Source organism: Bubalus kerabau, chromosome 8, assembly GCF_029407905.1.
Source record: "Bubalus kerabau isolate K-KA32 ecotype Philippines breed swamp buffalo chromosome 8, PCC_UOA_SB_1v2, whole genome shotgun sequence".
Lineage (NCBI taxonomy): Eukaryota > Metazoa > Chordata > Mammalia > Artiodactyla > Bovidae > Bubalus > Bubalus kerabau.
The window spans coordinates 52,314,977-52,336,588 of NC_073631.1; the positions used below are offsets into that span (position 1 = coordinate 52,314,977).

The 21,612-nt window shown below is 39.1% G+C and overlaps 1 protein-coding gene across 1 annotated transcript in view; it reads right to left on the reverse strand.

Annotated features, from left to right (window-relative positions):
- NRCAM (neuronal cell adhesion molecule) overlaps positions 1-21,612 on the reverse strand; it is a 281,628-nt gene that overhangs the window by 34,380 nt on the left and 225,636 nt on the right. Inside the window, exons 14-22 of the mRNA XM_055590272.1 lie at positions 15,876-16,019; positions 14,662-14,773; positions 12,679-12,845; positions 12,091-12,238; positions 9,257-9,381; positions 8,789-8,818; positions 7,154-7,255; positions 635-832; positions 467-537 (exon numbers count right to left, since the gene is read on the reverse strand). Of these exons, the coding sequence (XP_055446247.1) occupies positions 467-537; positions 635-832; positions 7,154-7,255; positions 8,789-8,818; positions 9,257-9,381; positions 12,091-12,238; positions 12,679-12,845; positions 14,662-14,773; positions 15,876-16,019 (1,097 nt within the window). The remainder of the gene's footprint in view (positions 1-466; positions 538-634; positions 833-7,153; positions 7,256-8,788; positions 8,819-9,256; positions 9,382-12,090; positions 12,239-12,678; positions 12,846-14,661; positions 14,774-15,875; positions 16,020-21,612) is intronic.

Here is a 21,612-nt window from a genome sequence, read left to right on the forward strand (position 1 = left end):
GCATGTATATGTGTTAGGCACCGTCCTACGTGCTTGCTATGCATTAACTCCTTTAATCTTATGAGGGGGGTTCATTGCTATTCCCATCATACAGATACATGATGGAGATGTTAAGTGTTACACAGTTAGTAAGTGGCAAAGCTGGGATTTGCATCCATTCATTCTGGCTCCAAGGATCAAGCTTTTAACTACTACACTATAAATAAATAAAGAGTCCCCAAAATGGATGAAACAGGATTTTTAATATGGATATTATTTAAAAACAACTTTCTGGGATAGGGGAGGGGAAGGAGGATCATGAGGCAGGGGATATATGTGTTAATATGGCTGATTCGAGTTGTTATATGACAGAAACCAACACAACATTGTAAAGAAATTTTCCTCCAATTAAAAAAAAATATAAAAACAACTTTTCTTTCCACTGTAAATATACCAAGGAAAATTGAAGATTTCAGACATAGCTCACCTTCCATGTAATCACCAAATTATCTGGCTCTGATCCCAGCCCTTCCACAGCTGTGGGATTTTTATCAGGTTCTAGAAGTCAAGCAGCCACACACTCATAAGCTTTGATCTTTTGCAAACAGTGGAAAACTTTTCTATTTTATTTCATATCACAGAGGTCCTGCTTTACCTGCAGCTTTAGTCAAATACTGCTCAGATGCCTCGCTGGGCAGACTCCTCCCCAGGTTGTTTTCCGCCATCACTCGGAAGGAATAGTTGACATAGGGTGACAGCTTCAGCTGGGCTGTGGTCTGTGTTCCAGGAACTTCAGTTTGGTGGTGCCACAGCCCTGGCTCATGCATTGCATCTTCATACTCAATGATGAATTCTGGCCATACCACATACATGCAACAAACCCAAGACATGAACTCATTCACCCAACGGTAGGTTACTAGGATAATGAACCAGATAATCTAACAAGAGCAGCCAAACATGAGTTATCTCACTTTCAAGAAAAAATCATTGGGATATTTTGACTTCAGAGTCCTATTATTGTCCTCAACATTTAAGCAGATCCAATAATGTTTGGTATTCTTTCTTTAGCTTGTTGAGTTAAAATTATTTAGAAGTGACCCACATATTTCTACGAAAGTTTAAACAATGAAAAAATGACTGATTTTTGTTTTCCACAACAGGAGAAGTTAAATTAAATACAAGAAGATACCATTTCCCACTACATAGACTGGCAACAATCAAGCATTTAACATACTTTGCGGACTTGGACATAGGGAAATGAGCGTTCTTATACATTGCGGGAAGCATGAATTGGTACAACTTCAATGGAGCACAATTTAGAAGATCTAACAATATTTAACTCAGATACCCTTTGATTGAGAAACTGTGCTTCCAGCAATTTATTTTGAATAAATGTGCTTATGCATATGTTCAAAAATACATGAAAAGGAATCCACATGGCAGCATTGTTTGCAAGTGAAACAACCTAATTGCAAACAAACTAAATGTTCATCAGTAGAACACTGATTAAATAAATTATGATGCACCCCCACAATGGAATATTCTGCAGCTGTAAAAAATGAATAGGGCTGCGCCACATGTACTGAAACAGAACGATTTCTAAAATATATTGTTAAGTGACACCAAGAAGTGTTCAGAACATGATCCAGTGTGTGCTGGATACTACAGCTGTGTAAACGTAAAAAGATTTACTACGACGTACACACACACACACACGCGCCTGAATGTACATGTTACTTCTCAGAGGACACAAACTGTAATACTGGTGTCACTGCAGGAACTGAGAGTCAGGGGTGGGAGGAAGACTTACTTTTTAATGGATACCTTCTCTCTTGTCTCTATTAAAATTTTGTGGTATGTGTGTTTTATCCTTGTAAAAACAGGTATTTATTTGAAAAGATGAATGCACCACAATGCAGCACTACTTACAATAGTTCAATGCAGTACTATTTACAACAGCCAAAACACAGAAGCAGTCTAGATGTCCACTGACAGATCAATGCATAAAGAAGATATAGTATATAAATACAAGGGAATATTACTCAGCCATAAAAAGAATGACGTAATGCCACATGTGGCAACATGGGTGGACCTAGACATTATGATATTAAGTGAAGTAACACAGGCAGAGAAAGACAAATATCATACAATATTGCTTATATGTTTAATTCAAAAGAAAATGATGCAAATGAACTTATATACAAAGCAGAAATATACCCATAGACATAGAAAACAAACTTATGGTTATCAAAGGGGAAATGTAGGGAGAGGGATAAATGAGGAGTTTGGGACTGACATAAACACACTACTCTGTATAAAAGAGATAACCTACAAAGACATATGGTACACCACAGGAAACTATACTCAATATTTTGTAATAACCTAGAATGTGAAAAAATAGGTATAAGTGAATCATTCTGCTGTACATGTGAAACTAACAACATTGCAAATCAAGTATACTTCAATTAAAAAATAAATGGAAAAAAGGTTATTTAGATATTCATTAATTATCTACTACTTGCCATGTACCATGATACGAATTATAGATACAAAAATGAACTAGAAATATGTGTTGCACTGCACATCACTTAGTGATGCACTAAGCTCATCCTTAGAGTTCTCCTTCTAATCTGCATTAATTTGCTAGTGATCTCCAGCTTCATAAACTGATGACCTTCACATTTATATCTTTAGCCTCTATCTCTTCCCTGAACTGCAGTCTTGGATACTTAATCACCTACTCAAGAATTCCACTTGTTTGTTGAGTACGGCATCTCAAATTGGATGTGACCAAGACTGATCCCAATCTTCAGCCCAACTAGTAGTGACAACTCAGGCCAGACTCTTGAAGTCCTTTTTGATTCCTCTCTTTCTCTCAAATGCTCAACAGTTCTGTTAGCTGTATTTTTTAAATATATGCAAAATTTCAGCTTACCATTTCTCAACTTCTCCATCCCCATGAGCTAATATAAGACATGAAGATTTCTTGTGTGAATTACTGCATAACCTCCTAACTCACAAGTTCCCAAACTTCTCAGTCATGGTAGGCTTATGTTCCAGTACCTTTTTTCATGGCTCCTTTAGGTCAAAAGAAATACCTAACATTTCCAAGTAGTAAGGAGTTAGGTCCATATAAACTAATAAGTATTTATATCTTAACTTAAAATGAACAGGAAACCACATAACTTCTCTAACCTCGTCAACAAATTAGACACCACCTTCCTCCTTTCCTGTTTCACACTGATTTTCACACAGTATTTGCTTTTTTATCACAGCGAAGGCTTTGCAGAGATATGACATTGTCACAATGTGACATAGCACTATTAATACTGAAGCTGTGAAGTACCTCCAGCTAGTATTTCATGGGGTGTCTGACAGATGTCACTGTATTTATTTATTTTTTTGATGTCACTGTATTTAAAAAAAAAAAACCAAAATTTAAAAATCACAAACTTAACATCTGGAGGCATGCCTGTGAGTTTGCTGAAGTTCTGCATGGAATTTCAATGAATGATTTGAGAACCATGGTCCTGCCTGGTCTCACCACCCTGCTACCCTCTTGTTTCTCTATAGACTATTTTCAGTAGAATAGCCAGTGTGATCCACTGTTGTTTAGTCACAAAGTCATGTCTGACTCTTTTGCAACCCCATGGTCTGCAGCCTGCCAGGCTCCTCTGTCCATGGCATTTCCCAGGCAAGAACACTGGAGTGGATTGCCATTTCCTTCTCCAGGGGATCTTCCCCACCCAGGGCTTGATCCTGTTTCTCCTGCATTGCAGGGGATTCTTTGCTGCTGAGCCATTGGGGAATCCCAGCGTGATCCATTCCTCTATTTAAGTTCCTCCAATTCCTTCCCAACCTCTACAATGGAATGCACGGTCCTACACATGCACATCCCACTCCCCCACCAGCTCTCTGCCTCTTTGACCTTCTCTCCTACTTCACTTCCTCTTGTTCATTTCACTCCAGCTACAGTGGCTTCTGAGCAGACACGCTCCTATCTCAGGGTCTTTGCTCTTTCTCTTGCTCTCCCCGGGAAATTCTTCCTCCAGATAACTACATAGCGTGTTCAGTACCTCCTTCTTCATGTCTTAATTGACATACACAAACATTACCTTCTTTTTTTTAAAATTGATTATTTTGTAATTGAAGCATCGTTGATTTACAATATTGTGCTAGTTTCAGGTATATAGCAAAGTGATTTGGTAATACATATATAGAAGAATCCAACTATAATCATTTCCCACTACAGTTTATTACAATATATTGAATACAGTTCCCTGTGCTAAACAGTAAATCCTTGTTTATCTATTTCATATATAGTAGTGTAAACCTGTTAATCAAAAATTCCTAATTTATTCCTTCTGCCTTTCCCTTTGGTGACCATACATTTGTTTTCTATGTCTATGAGTCTGCTTCCGTTTTGTAGATATGTTCATTTGCACCATTTTTTAGAACCATATATAAGTGATATCATGTAAGATTTGTCTTCTATGTCTTACTTCACTTAGTATGATAATTTCTAGGCCCATCCATGTTGCTGCAAATGGCATTACTTCATTTTTGATGGCCGAGTAGTATTCCATTTTCTTCACTCATTCACGTGTTGATGGACATTTAAGTTACTTCTATGTCTTGGCAGATGATTGTAAACAATGCTGCAATGAATACTGGGGTACATGTGTCTTTTTGACTTAGGGCTTTCATCTTTTCTGGATATGTGCACAGGGATGGGATTGCTGGATCACATGGTAACTCTATTTTCAGTTTTTTTAAGGAAACTCCATACTGTTTTCCAGAGAAATGCTACCTTATTAATGTAGCTTTTCCTAACAACCTTGTTTGTAATTATATCCCTTACCCCTGTATTCTTTAATCTCCTTTTCCTGCTTTGTTCTTTGTGTGGCCTAAACATGGACATACACACACACAGCTGTGTGTGTATATATGCTTATATTTGACTCCTCTAGAAAGCAGATGCAGAGACAGAACTAAATGTGTACAGTGTCAATTTTTACATGTATATGGAGGGTTAGGGTTAGTGTTGGGGTTAGGGTTAGGTAAGTAAAGTGACTTTTCAAACCCGCAAGCGGTAACAGAGCTCAGTGCAGACATCTGAGGTGTCTTTCTTTCCATTAGCCCTTGCTATAAAGTGACACATTCACCAGTGTGAACTCCTCACCTTGATGACATCAGCCTAGAGAATAAAATCAGGTGAGGGACCATGCCATAAGGATACTGGAAGAGCTTAGTAAAATTAGGCTATGGATAAGCTTAGAAGTTTTAAAATCAAACAGATACTTAAGAGAGTAGACACACGTCTGTAATGTTTATGCTTCATGAAGACTAAATTGCTTTACAGTGATTAAGATAATTCTTTTTTTTTTTTTTTTTTTTTTTTTTTTAACTTTTTTTTTTTTTTTTTTTAATTTTATTTTATTTTTAAACTTTACATAACTGTATTAGATTTGCCAAATATCAAAATGAATCCGCCACAGATAATTCTAAAACGATGTACATGTTGATTTATTATACCTGCTGTAAAGCAGAATAGTTCCAATTAAATTAAGCAAAAACCTCTCCTCTGTCTTCTGTTCTTTAGTGATATTCCTTTCTCAATGGATTTTCAGTCCTTGATCAGAACATTCATTTCATTCATGCCAAGTCTTCCTGTTCATCCAGTATATTAACCAGACTTAGCTGGTGAGGATGCTTAGAGACTTTATTTACCCAGGTTAAAATGACCCCATCAGATTTCAAGGCATTTCTATTCTTCATTCATTCATTCAACAAATATCTATTAAGTACCTATTATATACCAGGCATTCTTCTGAAACAAGTTAGTCAAAAATCTCTACCCGTATGGAGTGTATATTTTAGTTGAGGACACAAATAAGATAAAAAAATTATTACTGTATTACTGTGTACAGTGTCTATATATATATATATATGTATATATGTGCATGGAGAAGGCAATGGCACCCCACTCCAGTATTTTTGCCTGGAAAATCCCATGGACGGAGGAGCCTGGTAGGCTGCAGTCCATGGGGTCGCTAGGAGTTGGACACGACTGAGCGACTTCACTTTCACTTTTCACTTTCACGCACTGGAGAAGGAAATGGCAACCCACTTCAGTGTTCTTGCCTGGAGAATCCCAGGGACAGAGGAGCCTGGTGGGCTGCCATCTATGGGGTTGCACAGAGTTGGACATGACTGAAGTGACTTAGCAGCAGCAGCAGCATATATGTGCATATATGTATACATTTATATGTACACATACATATACACACACTACTCAGATCTCTTTTTGAGAGAGAACCCACTACCAGGAATGTCAACAGTAGGCTCTATCTGCTGCCCCTTTCCCAAGGATCAGCTGCGGCGTTCCCGTGAGGCCACTCTCCACCTGATCTAGTCCAATGACTGAGCACAGCGAGGGCCCTAGACTCAGCCCCACCCTCTGCGGAACTTCCCCCTGGGGTCCTTGCTGACCTGGCTGAGACGGTCTGTACTGGAGTCTGAGAGTTCTCCCACACACCTCTCCTTCCTCTCTCCTTTCACAGACATCGGACCTGCATTGCAACCTGAAGATCTTTCCTGCCTACTGCTGCTTTCTCTCCCTTTTATCTTCCATGGGCTCTTTCCCAAATAACCTCTCTAGGCTGATGTCATCAAAGTGAGGAGTTTAAGGAGTTAACACTGGTGAATGTGTCACTTTATAGCAAGGGCTAATGGAAAGAAAGACACCTCAGATGTCTACACTGAGTTCTGTTACCAGTTGAGTGTTTGAAAAGTCACTTTACTTACCTCAATTTTCTAAGATTTAGACTGGTCTTTCTGTTATTTTCTCCCATATTAATGGGCAAAATATCTTGCAATATATCTTGCTACTTTGGTAGAAATTGAGGGTGATTCTTACGGATCTTTAACACAAAAGGACAGTCTATTCACTTAATTACCATCTTTATCCATCAGTGTCCCAAACCAGAAACTGTAACCAAGAATGACTCCAGCTCTGAGGAGAGGTGAGCCATAAATAAATGTTTTGGTTCCGTGAGAAATGAAGCAGAGGATGCCAGGAAATATCTCTGCGGGAAATTTCAATTGCATGTGACAGAATGCTTTGAAAATACTCATAAAGTTTACCAGTGAAAAAGCAAATGACATCACATACTTGTAATAGGACTATTGTTGTCATCGCCTGGGGTCCATGACAGCTGAACACTCCTGTCCAGTTGATCTGTCAGTTCTAAATCAAAGGGAGGATTTGGGACATCTGTAGATCAAACACATACATCACAGTTAACCATCCGACCTTGAGGGTCTCCGTTACTTGTGCTACTATTCACAGAGGGGACTCTTAAAGACACAGAGCACGTAATGGCCAATGAGCATGCAACCGAAAGGAAATGAAAACAGCTGAGGCTGCTGGGAACGCACACACCATCCAGGAGAACCCCTCATTGAGCTCTGCTTGTATCTTTTTCAAATGAAACTAAGTCCCTTGTCACCAAAGCCAGTGGAATGGACAAGTATGGTTCTCCAGCACTCTCAGTGTGTGTCTTTTCATAAACACAGATGAGCACAAACAGAAACAATAATATGGAAGCTGAATTTCTAACAAATGGGAAATAGAGAATGGCAAACGCTGAAAAACAAAATACAGGTAAATGCATGTAGTGTTAAAAGAAGCTGCAAATATTCTTTCTGAAACATGCTAAACTACAGATTTGGGGGCACTTGAAGAATATTCATATTTTTAAGGGAATTATAAAATTGATGCTATGCAGCTAGCCCTTAGCATGCATACCTTATGTGCATGCTCAGTACTCGTCAGGCATATGGGGAGGTGTGTTTATTCTCAGAGGACACCAGGGTATAGACACCTGTTGGGATGAAGGTGTCCCAGAAGCATGTCTGCCTCTTCTAATGGTGCACTTGAAATCCAGAGAGTTAATGTTCCCCTTGGGTCTTTTCCTGACCTTACTCTTGGCAGTACCTCTGGCTCTTGGACAAACCAGAAGCCATATAAAAATGTAAGCACTTCTTTGATACTAGTAAAGAAGCAGTAAATGTCTATAAAGGACAGCTATTCTATAGTATAATTCATGGTATCTATAAAATCCAGCTGAGTTTTTGCCACAAAATTAATTTTTATATTTAACACTGAAAAAAGATGAGGGTTCTTCAGTCAAAAACATTTCAGGAAAAAAATTCTGATTTATTTTTCCAACTCAGAAAAATCAACATGAAATGGAAGTGTCCTCTTTTTTGTCTATCTTTAGTGATTTATCTTCTGTGAACACAGTGAATTGGTGGTTTTCTCTGACACAAAGGTCAAATGTTGTTCTAGACATCCACTGTTTTCCTATGTAAATTTCTTGAAAAGGGAACCCCCAAACAACATTTAGCTTTCCAAAACAACTTTTAATAGATTGAAAATCTAATTTTGGGAATGATGTATGAAATTGCTTTTCCTGTCTGTAAAAGGTGGACAATAGCTTTCGAAAAGCACTATGCTACTTTACAAAGAAATGATATCAAAGAGGGACTTTCATTAAATTCAACGACTTTGTAATAACACATGAAATACTTGGAACTGAGTGGCAATATATGCAGTGAGAAGTTCCAGGGTTACAATGGAAAAATGATTCACAGCAGTAAATGGATAACACAGCTGAACATCTGACAGAGCCCCTTTCCTTAAAGAAACACAAGGACGTGATGGAGATAAGAAAGTAAAGGAGTTTTTCTGCACGTGTGAAATTGTTCAAAAGAAAACAGAGAAAAAGGACTTATATTAGTTTACCGTAAATGGGAGCTGGAGTTGGAGTAGGAGCTAGAAAGGACAGTAATATAAACGATTTTAATCAAAATTAGTAATGGAAAGATATAAGATAGCACAAAAAAGACAAAGACTGAGCATGATCAAGATTATAAAACTGAGCCTTATGTTTAGCTGCAAGGCATGGCATTGATAAACATACAGGAACAATTTGGGGGTAAAACCTCTTCAGTTTTAAATAAAAGTAGATTAACTGCTCTGTCTTATAAAAATATCACTAATATGCATAACCACCATTTTAATTCCAGTGCTGCTATAGGGTACATTTATGCTGGAATTATTTCCTCAAAGGACTCTTTCAAAAAAGATGTGGGTATTTAACTCACCTATAAAATGGTAAAACTGTAACAAGAAAATAGTTACAATTGACAATTTTTCCTTTCAATCCTAAAACAGGGCAGCCAGTTGTACTATACGTGTTTTAGTTCTTACCGACAACGCTAAGCACAGCGCTGGCCGAAACGTTGTCCAGAGTTGTGTTGGCCACACACGTGTAGGTCCCACCATCATCATCGTTGACATCAGCGACCACCAAATGGTCCTTGTCAACGGTGAACCTGCAATATCACATGTTCAGAGTGGCTGAAATGGACACCCAGCCACACCCCATAACCATTTTACTGGCACGAAAACAACAGTGAATTTGATAGAAGGGAAAGACGATAAAGACTAGCAGCACATCAGAGCTAAAATCCTGTACAATACATGTCACTTTGATAATGATTATAGTTGGAAAATATTTTGAATGAATGAGAAGCTTGCTTTGAAATGATGACAAGTCCTCTGGTCCAGTGGGTTTTAACAATGCCTCTGGAGTTTTAGGCACTTCCTCAAGACCAGGGGCTGAGGTGGGGGCAGTTCCAGTTATCCTGACTAAACGGCTTTCCTATGGCTTCTACGACTACCACTCATCCAGCTCAATTTTTAACAAAGTGTATATTTTTTAAAAAGTTATAATTATTGTTGTTTATTTTTCATTGAAGTATATATACTTGATGTTTCACGTATACAGCAAAGCGATTCAGTTTTATTTTTTAAATATATATATTTAAAAAAAATATATATAGTCTTAAATATATTTAGTCTTACTAAATATATTTACTTAAATATATATAGTCTTCTCTGGTAGCTCAGACGGGAAAGCATCTGCCTACAATGCAGGAGACCCGGCTTCAATCCCTAGGTTGGGAAGATCTCCTGGAGAAGGGAATGGCAACCGACTCCAGTATTCTTGCCCTCCCCGCAAAAAAAAGGGGCTCAAAGAAATATTTTGGGGACTTCCCTGGTGGCTCAGATGGTAAAGCATCTACCTGCAATGCGGGAGACCTGGGTTTGATCCCTGGGTCGGGAAAATCCCCTGGAGAAGGAAATGGCAACCCACTCCAGTACTCTTTCCTGGAAAATTCCATGGACAGAGGAGCCTTGTAGGCTACAGTCCATGGGGTCGCAAAGAGTTGGACATGATTGAGCGACTTCATTCACTCACTCAAATATATATAAATGAATAAGAATATAAATAAGAAGAGTATATATGTACATATATATACATATATATATACATATTCTCTTTTTCAGATTCTTTTCTGTTATAGGTTATTATAAGATGCTGAATATAATTCCCTGTACTACACAGTAGGTTCTTGCTGTTCATCTATTTTACATATAGTAGTGTGCATCTGTTAATCTCAAATTCCCAATTTACTCCACCCCCATCCCTTTCACCTTTGGTAACTGTAAGTTTGTTTTCTAAGTCTGTGATTCTGTTTTATAAATAAGTTCATTTGTATCATTTTTCTAGATTCCATATATAAGTGATATCACATGGTATTTTTCTTTGACTTACTTCACTTAGTATGATAATGTCTAGATCCATCCATGTTGCTGCAAATGGCATTATTTCATTCTTTTTTATGGCTAAGGAATTCATCATTTACTGCAGAAACTTTGTATCATTTTTCCATATGCATAATTTACAATAGGGGAAATGATTTGCAATAGAAGAAAATAAATGCAAACAATACCGATCAGGTTTATCACTAGAAACAGGAAGATTTAGATCACCAGTCACTAAGAAGAGTTTTCTAAAAGTTTCTTGTAAGCATGACAGTTTTCCCAGTAGGTCAAAAATCTATGCAAATAGGATTCATGCATGGTTTTAACGAAGCCACATAAATCATTAACTGCATTCACAGGGGATTTCCAAGCTAAACCTTTAGCTAACTTAGTCCAATGGTCATTTCTTCATACTTCCTTCTCATTTTTATCAATTCAGATCCCAGGGATAAAACTGACCGGCTGAAGCACAGAACTAGATGGAAACCCTGGGCACAGAAAAGGCCACATAGTTCTTTTAAGGAAAATTTACAGGCAAGAGGGCACCATTAAGGCACAGTTGAAAAAAAGCCACAGAAACCATTTCTACCAGCAGATAGCATTCCTTCCCACTGGGGTGATGACTGTAGCCCCCCTGTATCTGCTCAAATTCTCCCGTTCAACTGTGTACCCCATCAAACCCACCTGAAAATGGGCATGACCTTTCCTCCATTCCAAGCTAGAGGAATGCAGCATGCTCAGGCTCTTTCAAATTCTTTACTTGTTTTATTTTTCTCCTCCTCCTTCTATTGGCTTTAGGTAAAATGAAAAGAAAACTCCCCTTCCAAATAAAAACTAGAGTCCTGTAAAATACTGATGAGGATTCAGGCACACTCTGATGATTAAAGAGATCACATTTCTGCTTATTTGTAAAAGGGAATGAACACATCTGTTGAGACTGCACTGTACATGGCAGCAAACAGTGGACATTGTCCAAGATCTGAAAGGAATTTTTGCATCCTGAATTACATACACCAACATACAGAAATAGACAAACATTCTCAGGGTCTTATTTCCATAACTTGATACCTTTCTAGGTCTCAACACTTTACAGCAAGGAAAGGAAATGTATATCTACTTTGAAGAGCGAGCAGAAATTTTAAAAGTGTAATCATTAAGTCACTATACAGGAACTTCCCTGGAAGTCCACTGGTTAAGACTTTGCCTTTCATGGCAGGGGGGTGAGGGTTCAATCCCTGGTCGAGGAGCTAAGATCCCACATGCCTCAAGCCAAAAACATGGAATAGAAATGATATTGTAACAAATTCAATAAAGGCTTTAAAAATGGTCCATGTCAACAAATCTTCCAAAAAAGTCACTATACAGCAAACCTCTAGTTCAAGAGCAGCTTAAAGAGAGAAGGATGAGAAAGGAAAGGCATTGTCTTCAAATACCTTCCATCATTGGGCAGCTCCCCGTGGTCTTTCAGCCACGTGACAGTGGGGATTAAGGTGTGATCGTGTTTCACTTTGCATTCAAAGGACACAGTGCTCCCTCTTTGCACAACTGCATATTCAGGCTGTTTAATGATCCTTGTTGGATCTGAAATGGAAAGTTACTGTTATCCATTGCCAAAGCTGGAGAATTTAACAAAATCAAAATACAGAGAACAGACTTGTGGTTGCCAAGGCAGAGGAGGATGGGGGAGGGATAGATTGGAAGTTTGGGATTAGCAGATGCAAAATATTACATATAGGATGGATAAACAACAAGGTTCTACTGTGTAGCACAGGGAATTATATCCAATATGCTGTGGTAAACCACAATGGAAAAGAGTATGAAAAAAAAGTATGTATATATACACACATACACACACACACACACACACACACACATATATAACTGAATCACTTTGCTGTACAGCAGAAATTAGCACAACATTATAAATCAACTATACTTCAATAAAATAATTTTTTTTTAAAACCTGGGGAATTTGCTCAAAGACACATAATACATAAAAAATGTTTGCCACCTTGCCTCACCTTTGATTTCCAGGTGAACATCATTCTTTGCCATTCCTAACTTATTCCGTGCAACACATGTATAAGTTCCTGTACTGTCCTTCTGGGCCACAGGAATTTCCAAAGTTCCATTTTCATGTAAAACATAAATATCTTCACGAAGAGCACTCCCTTTAGCGCCCTTAAACCTTCATTATGAAAACCATCACAATGAGAAAAACACATCATAGTTTGAAGTCAGACATAAAATGCCCTGTTCAAGGTCAACACATCATGATCTGCATTACCAGATGATGCTCACAGACTTCAAATCTGTGTAAGCATACTGCATGCGTGTCAGTCAGGGGGGTTGGGGTGGGGGGGTCAATGCAAAGAGAGGATGTCAAACTAGAAAACTTAGTGATAAATGGTGCTTAAAGAATGAGGGTGATAATACTAAATACTTAAGTGATAATTTTCATTATGAGAGATTCATAATTTAATAATCACATTATTATCTATTTTATCTCTAATAAATGAAAAAACAGACAAAATGAAGACTGCTCCTTTGACCTTTTCCTCCTACAGTGATGTGTCTGTAACTCCATCTGCAGAGATTTCAACATCAAGGTTACAAGGGTTGTACTTTTGAGAGTATAAATAGAAAAATATTCAGAGAGGAGAAAGAAACAAGCATACATGTAAAGTACATCTACATTCAGCTTCTGGGCTAGCATCAAGAGAAGTGAAGATGGACTCACAGACTTAGAGAATGAACTTATGGTGGCAGGCCGAAGGGATAGTTAGGGAGCCTGGGATGGGCTTCCCTAGGGGCTCAGACCGTGAAGGATCTGCCTGCAATGTGGGAGACCTGGGTTCAATCCCTAGATTTGGAAGATCCCCTGAAGGAGGGAACGGCTACCCACTCCAGGATTTTTGCCTGGAGAATCCCATGAACAGAGGAGCCTGACAGGTCCAGGGGTTGCAAAGATTCGGACAAGACTGAGCGACTTTCACTTGGGATGGACACGTACACAATGCTATATTTAAAATGGATAACCAACAAGAACCTGCTGTATAGCACATGCAACTCTGCTCAATGTTATATGGCAGCCTGGATGGGAGAGGGGTCTGGGGGAGAATGGATACATGTATATGTATGGCTGAGTCCCTTTGCTATCCACCGGAAACTATCACAACATTGTTAATTGACCATACCCCCTGCACAAAATAAAAAGTTCAGAAGAAGAAGTGAGGATGGATGAAAAGAGGTGAAAGACTAAGCATTAACTCTTCTCCTTTGCTAGGAAATTTTCTGCATAAGCATCCATGTTTGTGTTTTAATCCAATACCTGGCTTTAATCTCACAGCAAGAAGTAGAGCCCCACAGTGTCTGCCAGCTGACAGAGGATCCTTAAATGAATGTTCCAATTTTCTTTCACTCATTCTTTCTGACCGGTTGCCTCTCTTGGCCTTGTCTCTTTCAGCTCAGACTAAAGCAAGCTGGGAGGATGAACAGGACTAGTACCAGGAGGGATACGTGAAATGGAATGGTCTAAAGAGGGACTGAAAGACACGGAGGGAGCTTGGCTGGACGCAAGCCAGCATGCTCAGTGGGAGGGGAACACTGCTAATAGCAAATTCTGTTTTTAAGCTTATGGACCCTGCTCGCACCTCAGATGATATTTTTATGATCAAGGAATGTCCCTCAACCTATCTCTCCAGCCAGCATTCATGACATCCCAGGTGATATCGTGGCACTGTAATTTTAATTTTTTTTTTCAAAAACATTTATATATCCCTCTAGGGTGGACAAAGCATACTGCCAAGAAGATTATCCATGTGACAGTATTTAGCACAGAGCAAGTCATTAATAAATATTTGTAATACATTTAATAATTAATAAGATGATGGATTCTTCCCTGCTTTTTCTCCTATCTGTGCTCTGACTAAAACCCTACATACTGAGAAATTTGAAAGCTCTAGCAAATGTAAATATGCCAAACAGACAGGACCGCTACTTACCACTCGATGGTAGGCAGAGGAGACCCAAAGAAGGCACAGTCCAGTAAGGCAGCTCTGTTTGCGATGACCTGATAGAGTGTGTTTGCAGATGTAAGGATTCGTGGTGGCTCAGCTAAAAATGTCGTGGAAAGGTAAAGTAAATATTAAGATAAAATAAACATTTAGGCCCACTGTGCATTTCTGCATCTTTTTAAGGTCATCAGAGTTCATAGTAAGGCACAGCCAATGTATCTCTCCCCTTACGTTCTCAGGCAGGTATGACCCTACTGGTCACTCAAGGTGGAAAAACACAAGTTTTCTCCCTCTGTCTCACATTTGCATCTTACTCAGGCATAGTTTGTGATAACTGATTTCTTTATATCTCCTACTATACTGTGAGTTCCTTGTAGGCAAGGAATGGAACTTTTTACTGTCTTCTTTCCATAAATGAGCACAGTATCTGGCACAAAATAATGACTAAATACATTTTTGTTGAATGGCCCATCAGAACACACAAGTTGGCAGAAAAAAGCAGAATGCTGAATGACTCAAAACACAACCAGAATCGGAACTGCTTCCTGTACATCCATCAACATCGTGATGGCTCAGCTCTTCATGTGATTTTACTGACCTTCATTTCAAGCATGAAGGAAAAAATACCACATATTGGTTGGCTTCCTGACCTTAATTCTATTTGAAAGGGAGCCTATTCCACTTAAAGAGTTGAAATATAATTCCTTGGTATCATAAAAACCATGCTCATATAAATTTTACTTCTAACAAATCTGGTATTTTAGTCATTTTTGTTTCATAAGGGAAATAAAATGTTCACAAAAACCAACCACTTCAGAACATTTATGACATAGTTTTCTAAACATATTAATATGAATTGATAAATAAATATACATCTGTGACTTAGATCAATGCTAAACATTATGATTAACGACTGATTTTCAAAAATCAGAATCATGAAATTTTCATTTGACTTGTCAGTTTCTAAGGATGGTACAATAGTCACATTCAGTTATTAAGAGCAAACCAATGCTCTTTTCCTTTTGAGAGGTTTGACACAATGTAACCACCAGATTGTATCTTATCTATCTTCCTATATCCCTTCCAGCTCCAAGTTCTATGCCACTGCACAGCAGATGCTTAATGTATTTCTGCTGAAAGAATGAAAAACAACAATGGTCATTAATTGAATCTGCTGTGGCTTTAATACAGGGAGAGCTTACCCAGCACATTTACAAATGCATTTGCCAGTAAATATCCATATTCGTTAGAGGCATTGCACTGATACACTGCACTTGATCTTTCTTGAACTTTGGAAAAAATAATGGTGTCGCCATCTATTTTTCTGCTGGGGTCATCAGGGGCAACTGTTTGGAAAGAAAAACAAAAAGTATACTTTCATTCCTATTTACTTAAAAGATGTACAACTTGAGGTCTAATTTAGAGTAAGCAGAAGACCGATCTAGGTATATATGCAGTAAGAAAGAAAACCAACAACCAGGCAGCAACCATCAATTTCCTTTCTCAGAATTTAGTTATCACTTATCAGCATGGGTATCCACTTGATATCCATTCAGTTTTAAATGGATTGATTCTTTTCAATATTATTTTGACAGAGGTAGGAGAAATAAACCACAAGTTAGGTGTAAATTGCAAGACAAATTCAGGAAAACATTACCTTGTTCACAAAAAATTACTGTAATTTATGAGAAGGAAAGTTAATTATCCAGTGTTAATCACTCAGTTGTATTCAACTCTTTATGACCCCATGGACTATAGCCCATCAGGCTCTTCTGTCCATGGAATTCTCCAGGCAAGAATACTGGAGTGGGTTGCCATTTCTTCCTCCAGAGGATCTTCCCGACCCAGGGATCAAACTTGGGTCTCTTGCAGTGCAGGCAGATTCTTTACTGTCTGAGCCACCAGGAGGAGATAGCAAAAAGTAGTCCAAAAATATAAAACCCTCTACATCATCTGAACTTGTATATTTTAAAAGCCTCTTACTGAAACAGATATGTAAATAAGTATAGGGTTAATTATCAAATGTGAAAATATGTATTTTCCTGCTTTGGCAATTCGGGAAGCTAAAGTAGAAATAAACTGTGTGAAATTTCTCTTAAAGGTAGAAGTTTCAGCTAAATCTCTCAAGTATCTAAAAAAAATGTTAAGACCACAGTTGATCGTATCTAAAGCGGAATGGAACAAGTTGGCAATATATGAGAATTCAGTCCAATGCATGACCAACAATTTGGAAATGCCATGCTATTGTACATATATTTATTTTTGTGAACACTAAATCTTAGGGTGTAACCTTACATGGCTTTAAAAGTGCACTAAAAGGGGTATTAGGCATCTGTCTCAGCATGCTGATCAAAAACAACTCTCAATAACAGCACCCATATATGCAATATCCCAGATAAACCATAATGGAAAAGAATAAGAAAAAAAAGTCTATCTATGTATAACTGAATCACTTTTCTGTATATCAGAAATTAATGTGGCATGGTAAATCAACTATACTTCAATAAAATAAATTAAAACAATAAATAATAGCACCCTTCCTCTTAAACTGCTCTTGGAACCTGAACCACTTACTAGCCTGTACTTACATTCTAAACACCATTTCTCCTCTTTGATGACAGGAAAAGGATGGGCACCTAAGACATATTTATTACTGCCTTTAGACTCCTTTATCACTTTAAAAAGTTTCATCTGTGGATTATTAATGAAGATAAATAACAAAAGACATCACGCTAGTGTTATCCATCCTTGTTTAATCACACATATTCAAAGTATCATGCCCACTCATTCTCATTCTGCATTAGTTGAGGCTAATGACTAATTAGTTGAGGCTGCATTACTGAGGCTGAGCAAGTTACTCTAAACTTAGTGGCTTAAAACTACACACATTTACTATCACACCATTCTGTACGTAGTTGTATGTCTGACATTCCAATCACAATTGATAGCTAACTTAGAAAATCATCTTAGTATAGCACATGGAACGCTGCTCAACGTTATGAGGCAGCCTGGATGCAAGGAGTGTTTGAGGGAGAATGAATACTTGTGTATGTATGACTGGTTCCCTTTGCAGCTGACCTGAAACTATCACAACATTGTTTGCTAATTGGCTATGCCCCAATAAAGTAAGTAATAAGTGTTAGTTGCTCAGTCAGTCGTGCCCGACTCTTTGCGATCCCATGGACTGCAGCCTACCAGGCTCCTCCGTCCATGAGATTTTCCAGGCAAGGATACTGGAGTGGGGTGCCATTTCCTTCTCCAGGGGATCTTCCCAACCCAGGGATTGAACCCGGGTCTCCTGCACTGCAGGCAGATTCTCTACTGACTGAGCTACAAGCGAAGCCCTATACCCCAATACAAAATAAAAATTTTTTAAAATAAAAAAATCAAATCAAAAGAAAAATAAAAAGGAAGAAAGACTATTCTCTTAGACAGTCCAGTTACTTCAACTAGTGATGGAGTGACCCACGGTGCTTTGAGTTGGTGGACTTCCCTGGGTCTAGTGGTTACGACTCCCTGCTCCCATTGCCTGGGCATGGGTTCGATCCCTGGTTGGGGAACTAAGATCCTGAATGCTGTGTTGTGGCCAAAAAAAAAAAAAAAAAAAAAAAAGAAACAATTTGAGTTGGCACCTTAGCTCACATCCACTGTTTATGATTCTAATGATTTCAAAATGGCCTTAAGGAGCATGTTCTTCCAAACAAAATAAAAATACAAGTTTCAATTCCTTGGACACAGTATAGATTTCCTCAGAAGAGGAATGACATGCTACACTGGCCTAGGAAGTGGATGAGACCTGTGGCCGACTGTCAGGTACCCTGAGAATGCAGCATCCCTCAGGGAGGCCTGTGTTCCCTGTCCTGCATCCCAAGTCTAGGATCATCTCGGCCTTGCTGACTCACACATTCTCAGCAATGTCCTTCCACTGCCTCGGCACAGCGCGTTAGGAGAGAGCAGCATCTCTGGAGTCTCATCTATCAATTATTCTCAGTGTTTTGGACCCAAAAGTTGGGCTCCCTGTGCATTCTGACTGCACATGGATCCGCCAGGCAGTGGAGGGCTGGGAGTCCCTCCCAGGTCCTTGAATATATCGAGCTCTTAAAACCTACATCACTGTGTGTTTAATGGGGATAGAGTTCCAGTTTTTCATGGTGAGAAAGTTCTGGAGATCTATTTCACAATCGTGTGAAAGTACTGTACTAAGTACTAAATGAAGTCGCTCAGTCATGTGCGACTCTTTGCGACCCCGTGGACCGTAGCCTACCAGGCTCCTCCATCCATGGGATTTTCCAAGCAAGAATACTGGAGTAGGGTGCCATTTCCTTCTCCAGGGGATCTTCCCAGCCCAGGGATCGAACCCAGGTCTCCTGCATTGCAGGCAGATGCTTTACCCTCTGAGCCATCAGGGAACTGTACTCTTAAAAATGATTAAGACAGCAAATTTTCTGTTATGTGTGTGTGTGTTTTTAACTGAAGTATAGTTGATTTACAATGTTGTACCAATCTTGATATACAGCAAGTGACTCAGTTTTACACATATATACATTCTTTTAAAAATAATTTGTCTATACTGCTTTATCCAGGAGATTGGATCGAGTTCCCTGTGCTGACAGTAGGATCTGTTATGTGTTTTTTCATCCACAGTAAAAAGTTACCTCGCCACGAACATGGAAGACCAGCTCAACTCACAAAGCCAGTAGGACCATCTTCTCCTGGTGGGGGTTCATCAAGCACAACGCACACCATTTACAACAGCCTTTATGTAGCCCACGGCTTGTTTTTTTTCCTGCTCTCATCCCTTTCCAATTTTTTTTTTCTTTAACCTGAGAGGCCTCTGAGTGTATCTGCCTTATTTCTGCTAAATGGAGCAGCCTCCAAATATTTATTTTTGGGGATGTATTTAGGAATCAAATAACCCCTCTAGGTAAGCGTAATAAGAGTAAATAAGCACATATTTCTCCATGGGGATTTGGTCTACCAGCCAAATGCTGGTTTGGTTTTCCTTGAGTACTTACTAAGGAAACACCAGCAAACCCGGGACCGTCACAGTGACATACGGGAGCTCAGCAGGTACTGGACAAAGAATGAAACCACTGGTGCAGAGAGATTTGAAGCCTTTGAATTCTGTGTCCTGGCTATGGAGTGGGAGTAACTCTCCAGTATCTAAACCCAAATTGCCCAAAGAAATAATAATTAATTCCAGGAATACCAACTTCAGTTGCTATAAATGCACACTGGGTGAAGAAACTTAAGAGCACAGACATCACCACCGTACAAAGCCCCAGAGGTGAGGTTCAGAACTGGGCTGACAGTCTTCCAATCATACTTTCTTTTATTCTACCCTTCCTGACATGGCTGGCCAAAACCATGAATGTTTCCAACATTTAGAAAATAAGATAAACAATAAGTGCCACTATACATGTAAAAACTACTATCAAATTTTAAAATATTTTTGTACCTAATGCATAGTTTTATTTTAAAAAGAGCTTCATGAAACAGACTAAGGAGAGAGAAGTATATGTATCTTGAAGATGAGAAACTAGAGACTTAGTGGTTTGTTTAATGTACACTTACTGCTCAGATTTCCTGAGTTAGTCTCCTCTATAAACATCTCCCGAAATTTGAACAGCTGTGCATAATGTAGAACAAATCTCTGAATGAAGAGATGAATTTTCTTCATGTAGGTATTACATCCCCTGTGAAGGGATGGCCACTGAGCCCTTTGGAAAAAAGATGACTTGGTGGAATCTTGGGGAGTCCTAGACCACATCTCCTTTCCTCTGCCTGCTTATTATGTATCACTGTCTTTCAATCCCTCCCTCCAATATCAGCAAAATATGTAACTGTGGCAGGAGGAAGCCTTCTGTCTACTCTTATTCTCTTCATTCCATCCCCTTCTCATCTTTTAGAGAAAAGGGGACTTTTAACATAATAATAGTATGATCTTACAGATGCTCCACTTGGAAGAATTCGAGAGATCTACCTCAATTCACAAGGGGTATGATTAAAGACCTACAAGCACTAGGCTCTCCCACTGTCTCCCAGGACAAGGTCAGGAATCTTGGTGTCCACAGCCTTGACCTTGGACATTTTCTTTCTGGTCCTGGGTTCTATTTTCACACTTTCCCAGACACTGTGGGTCACACAATAAAAATTAGGAGTTCTTTTTTGGCATCAGCATCTCTGCAGCTGTGTTCTTGACTTCTGCAGGTGGTTTCAAACATATTTTATGCAAATTCCATATTTAATACTTTTTTTTTTTTTTTGCTTCAAGGAAAGTTTAAAGTAACCTGGCCAGTCCTAGGGGGATAGAGCTTTGAAAGACATTGAGATTAGGGCCTTGACTCTTTCTGAATGAATTCTTCCAGTTTTGTAAAACAGTAGGTGCCAGGTCTTAAATGCACAGTCACAAACCAGCAACACTATATTTTGCTAACAAAACCCAAGTCTGACCCTTTCCTGTTCTGACCCACTTTCTCCTTTTATTGGCAGCCAGAACCTACAGAGGTGGGGGCGAGGTGGGGGGAAGAGAGTGACACATCAGGTGACTGTCTACACATCAGGAGTGGGGAGGTATCTGGTACTGTGGTCCTCTGATAATGTTCTCTGTTGCACGGTGCCTGGTGGGGAGGTCAGGCACCTGGTGGGATGCCGCACTATGATGCTGCAGAAGCACAGCTGTTCCTGCCCCTGTCACTCAGCAACTGGTCCAGCCAAGGTTTCTGCAACCTCCTAGGGAGAATGTGTCAGCAAGCCAGCCTGTGCTCCCAGCTAACCTTTGAGGTCTACTCTGGCTCCCCCTTTAATCCTTATCATGCCGATTCTGTGTTGTATATTGTAGCAGATCTTGCTCTCTCCTGCCTTCTCCTGTCTCTCTGCCATCCTTCACTGATGAATGTATCTGGGGGTTGCAAACTCAGCAAACTATAGATGACAAGC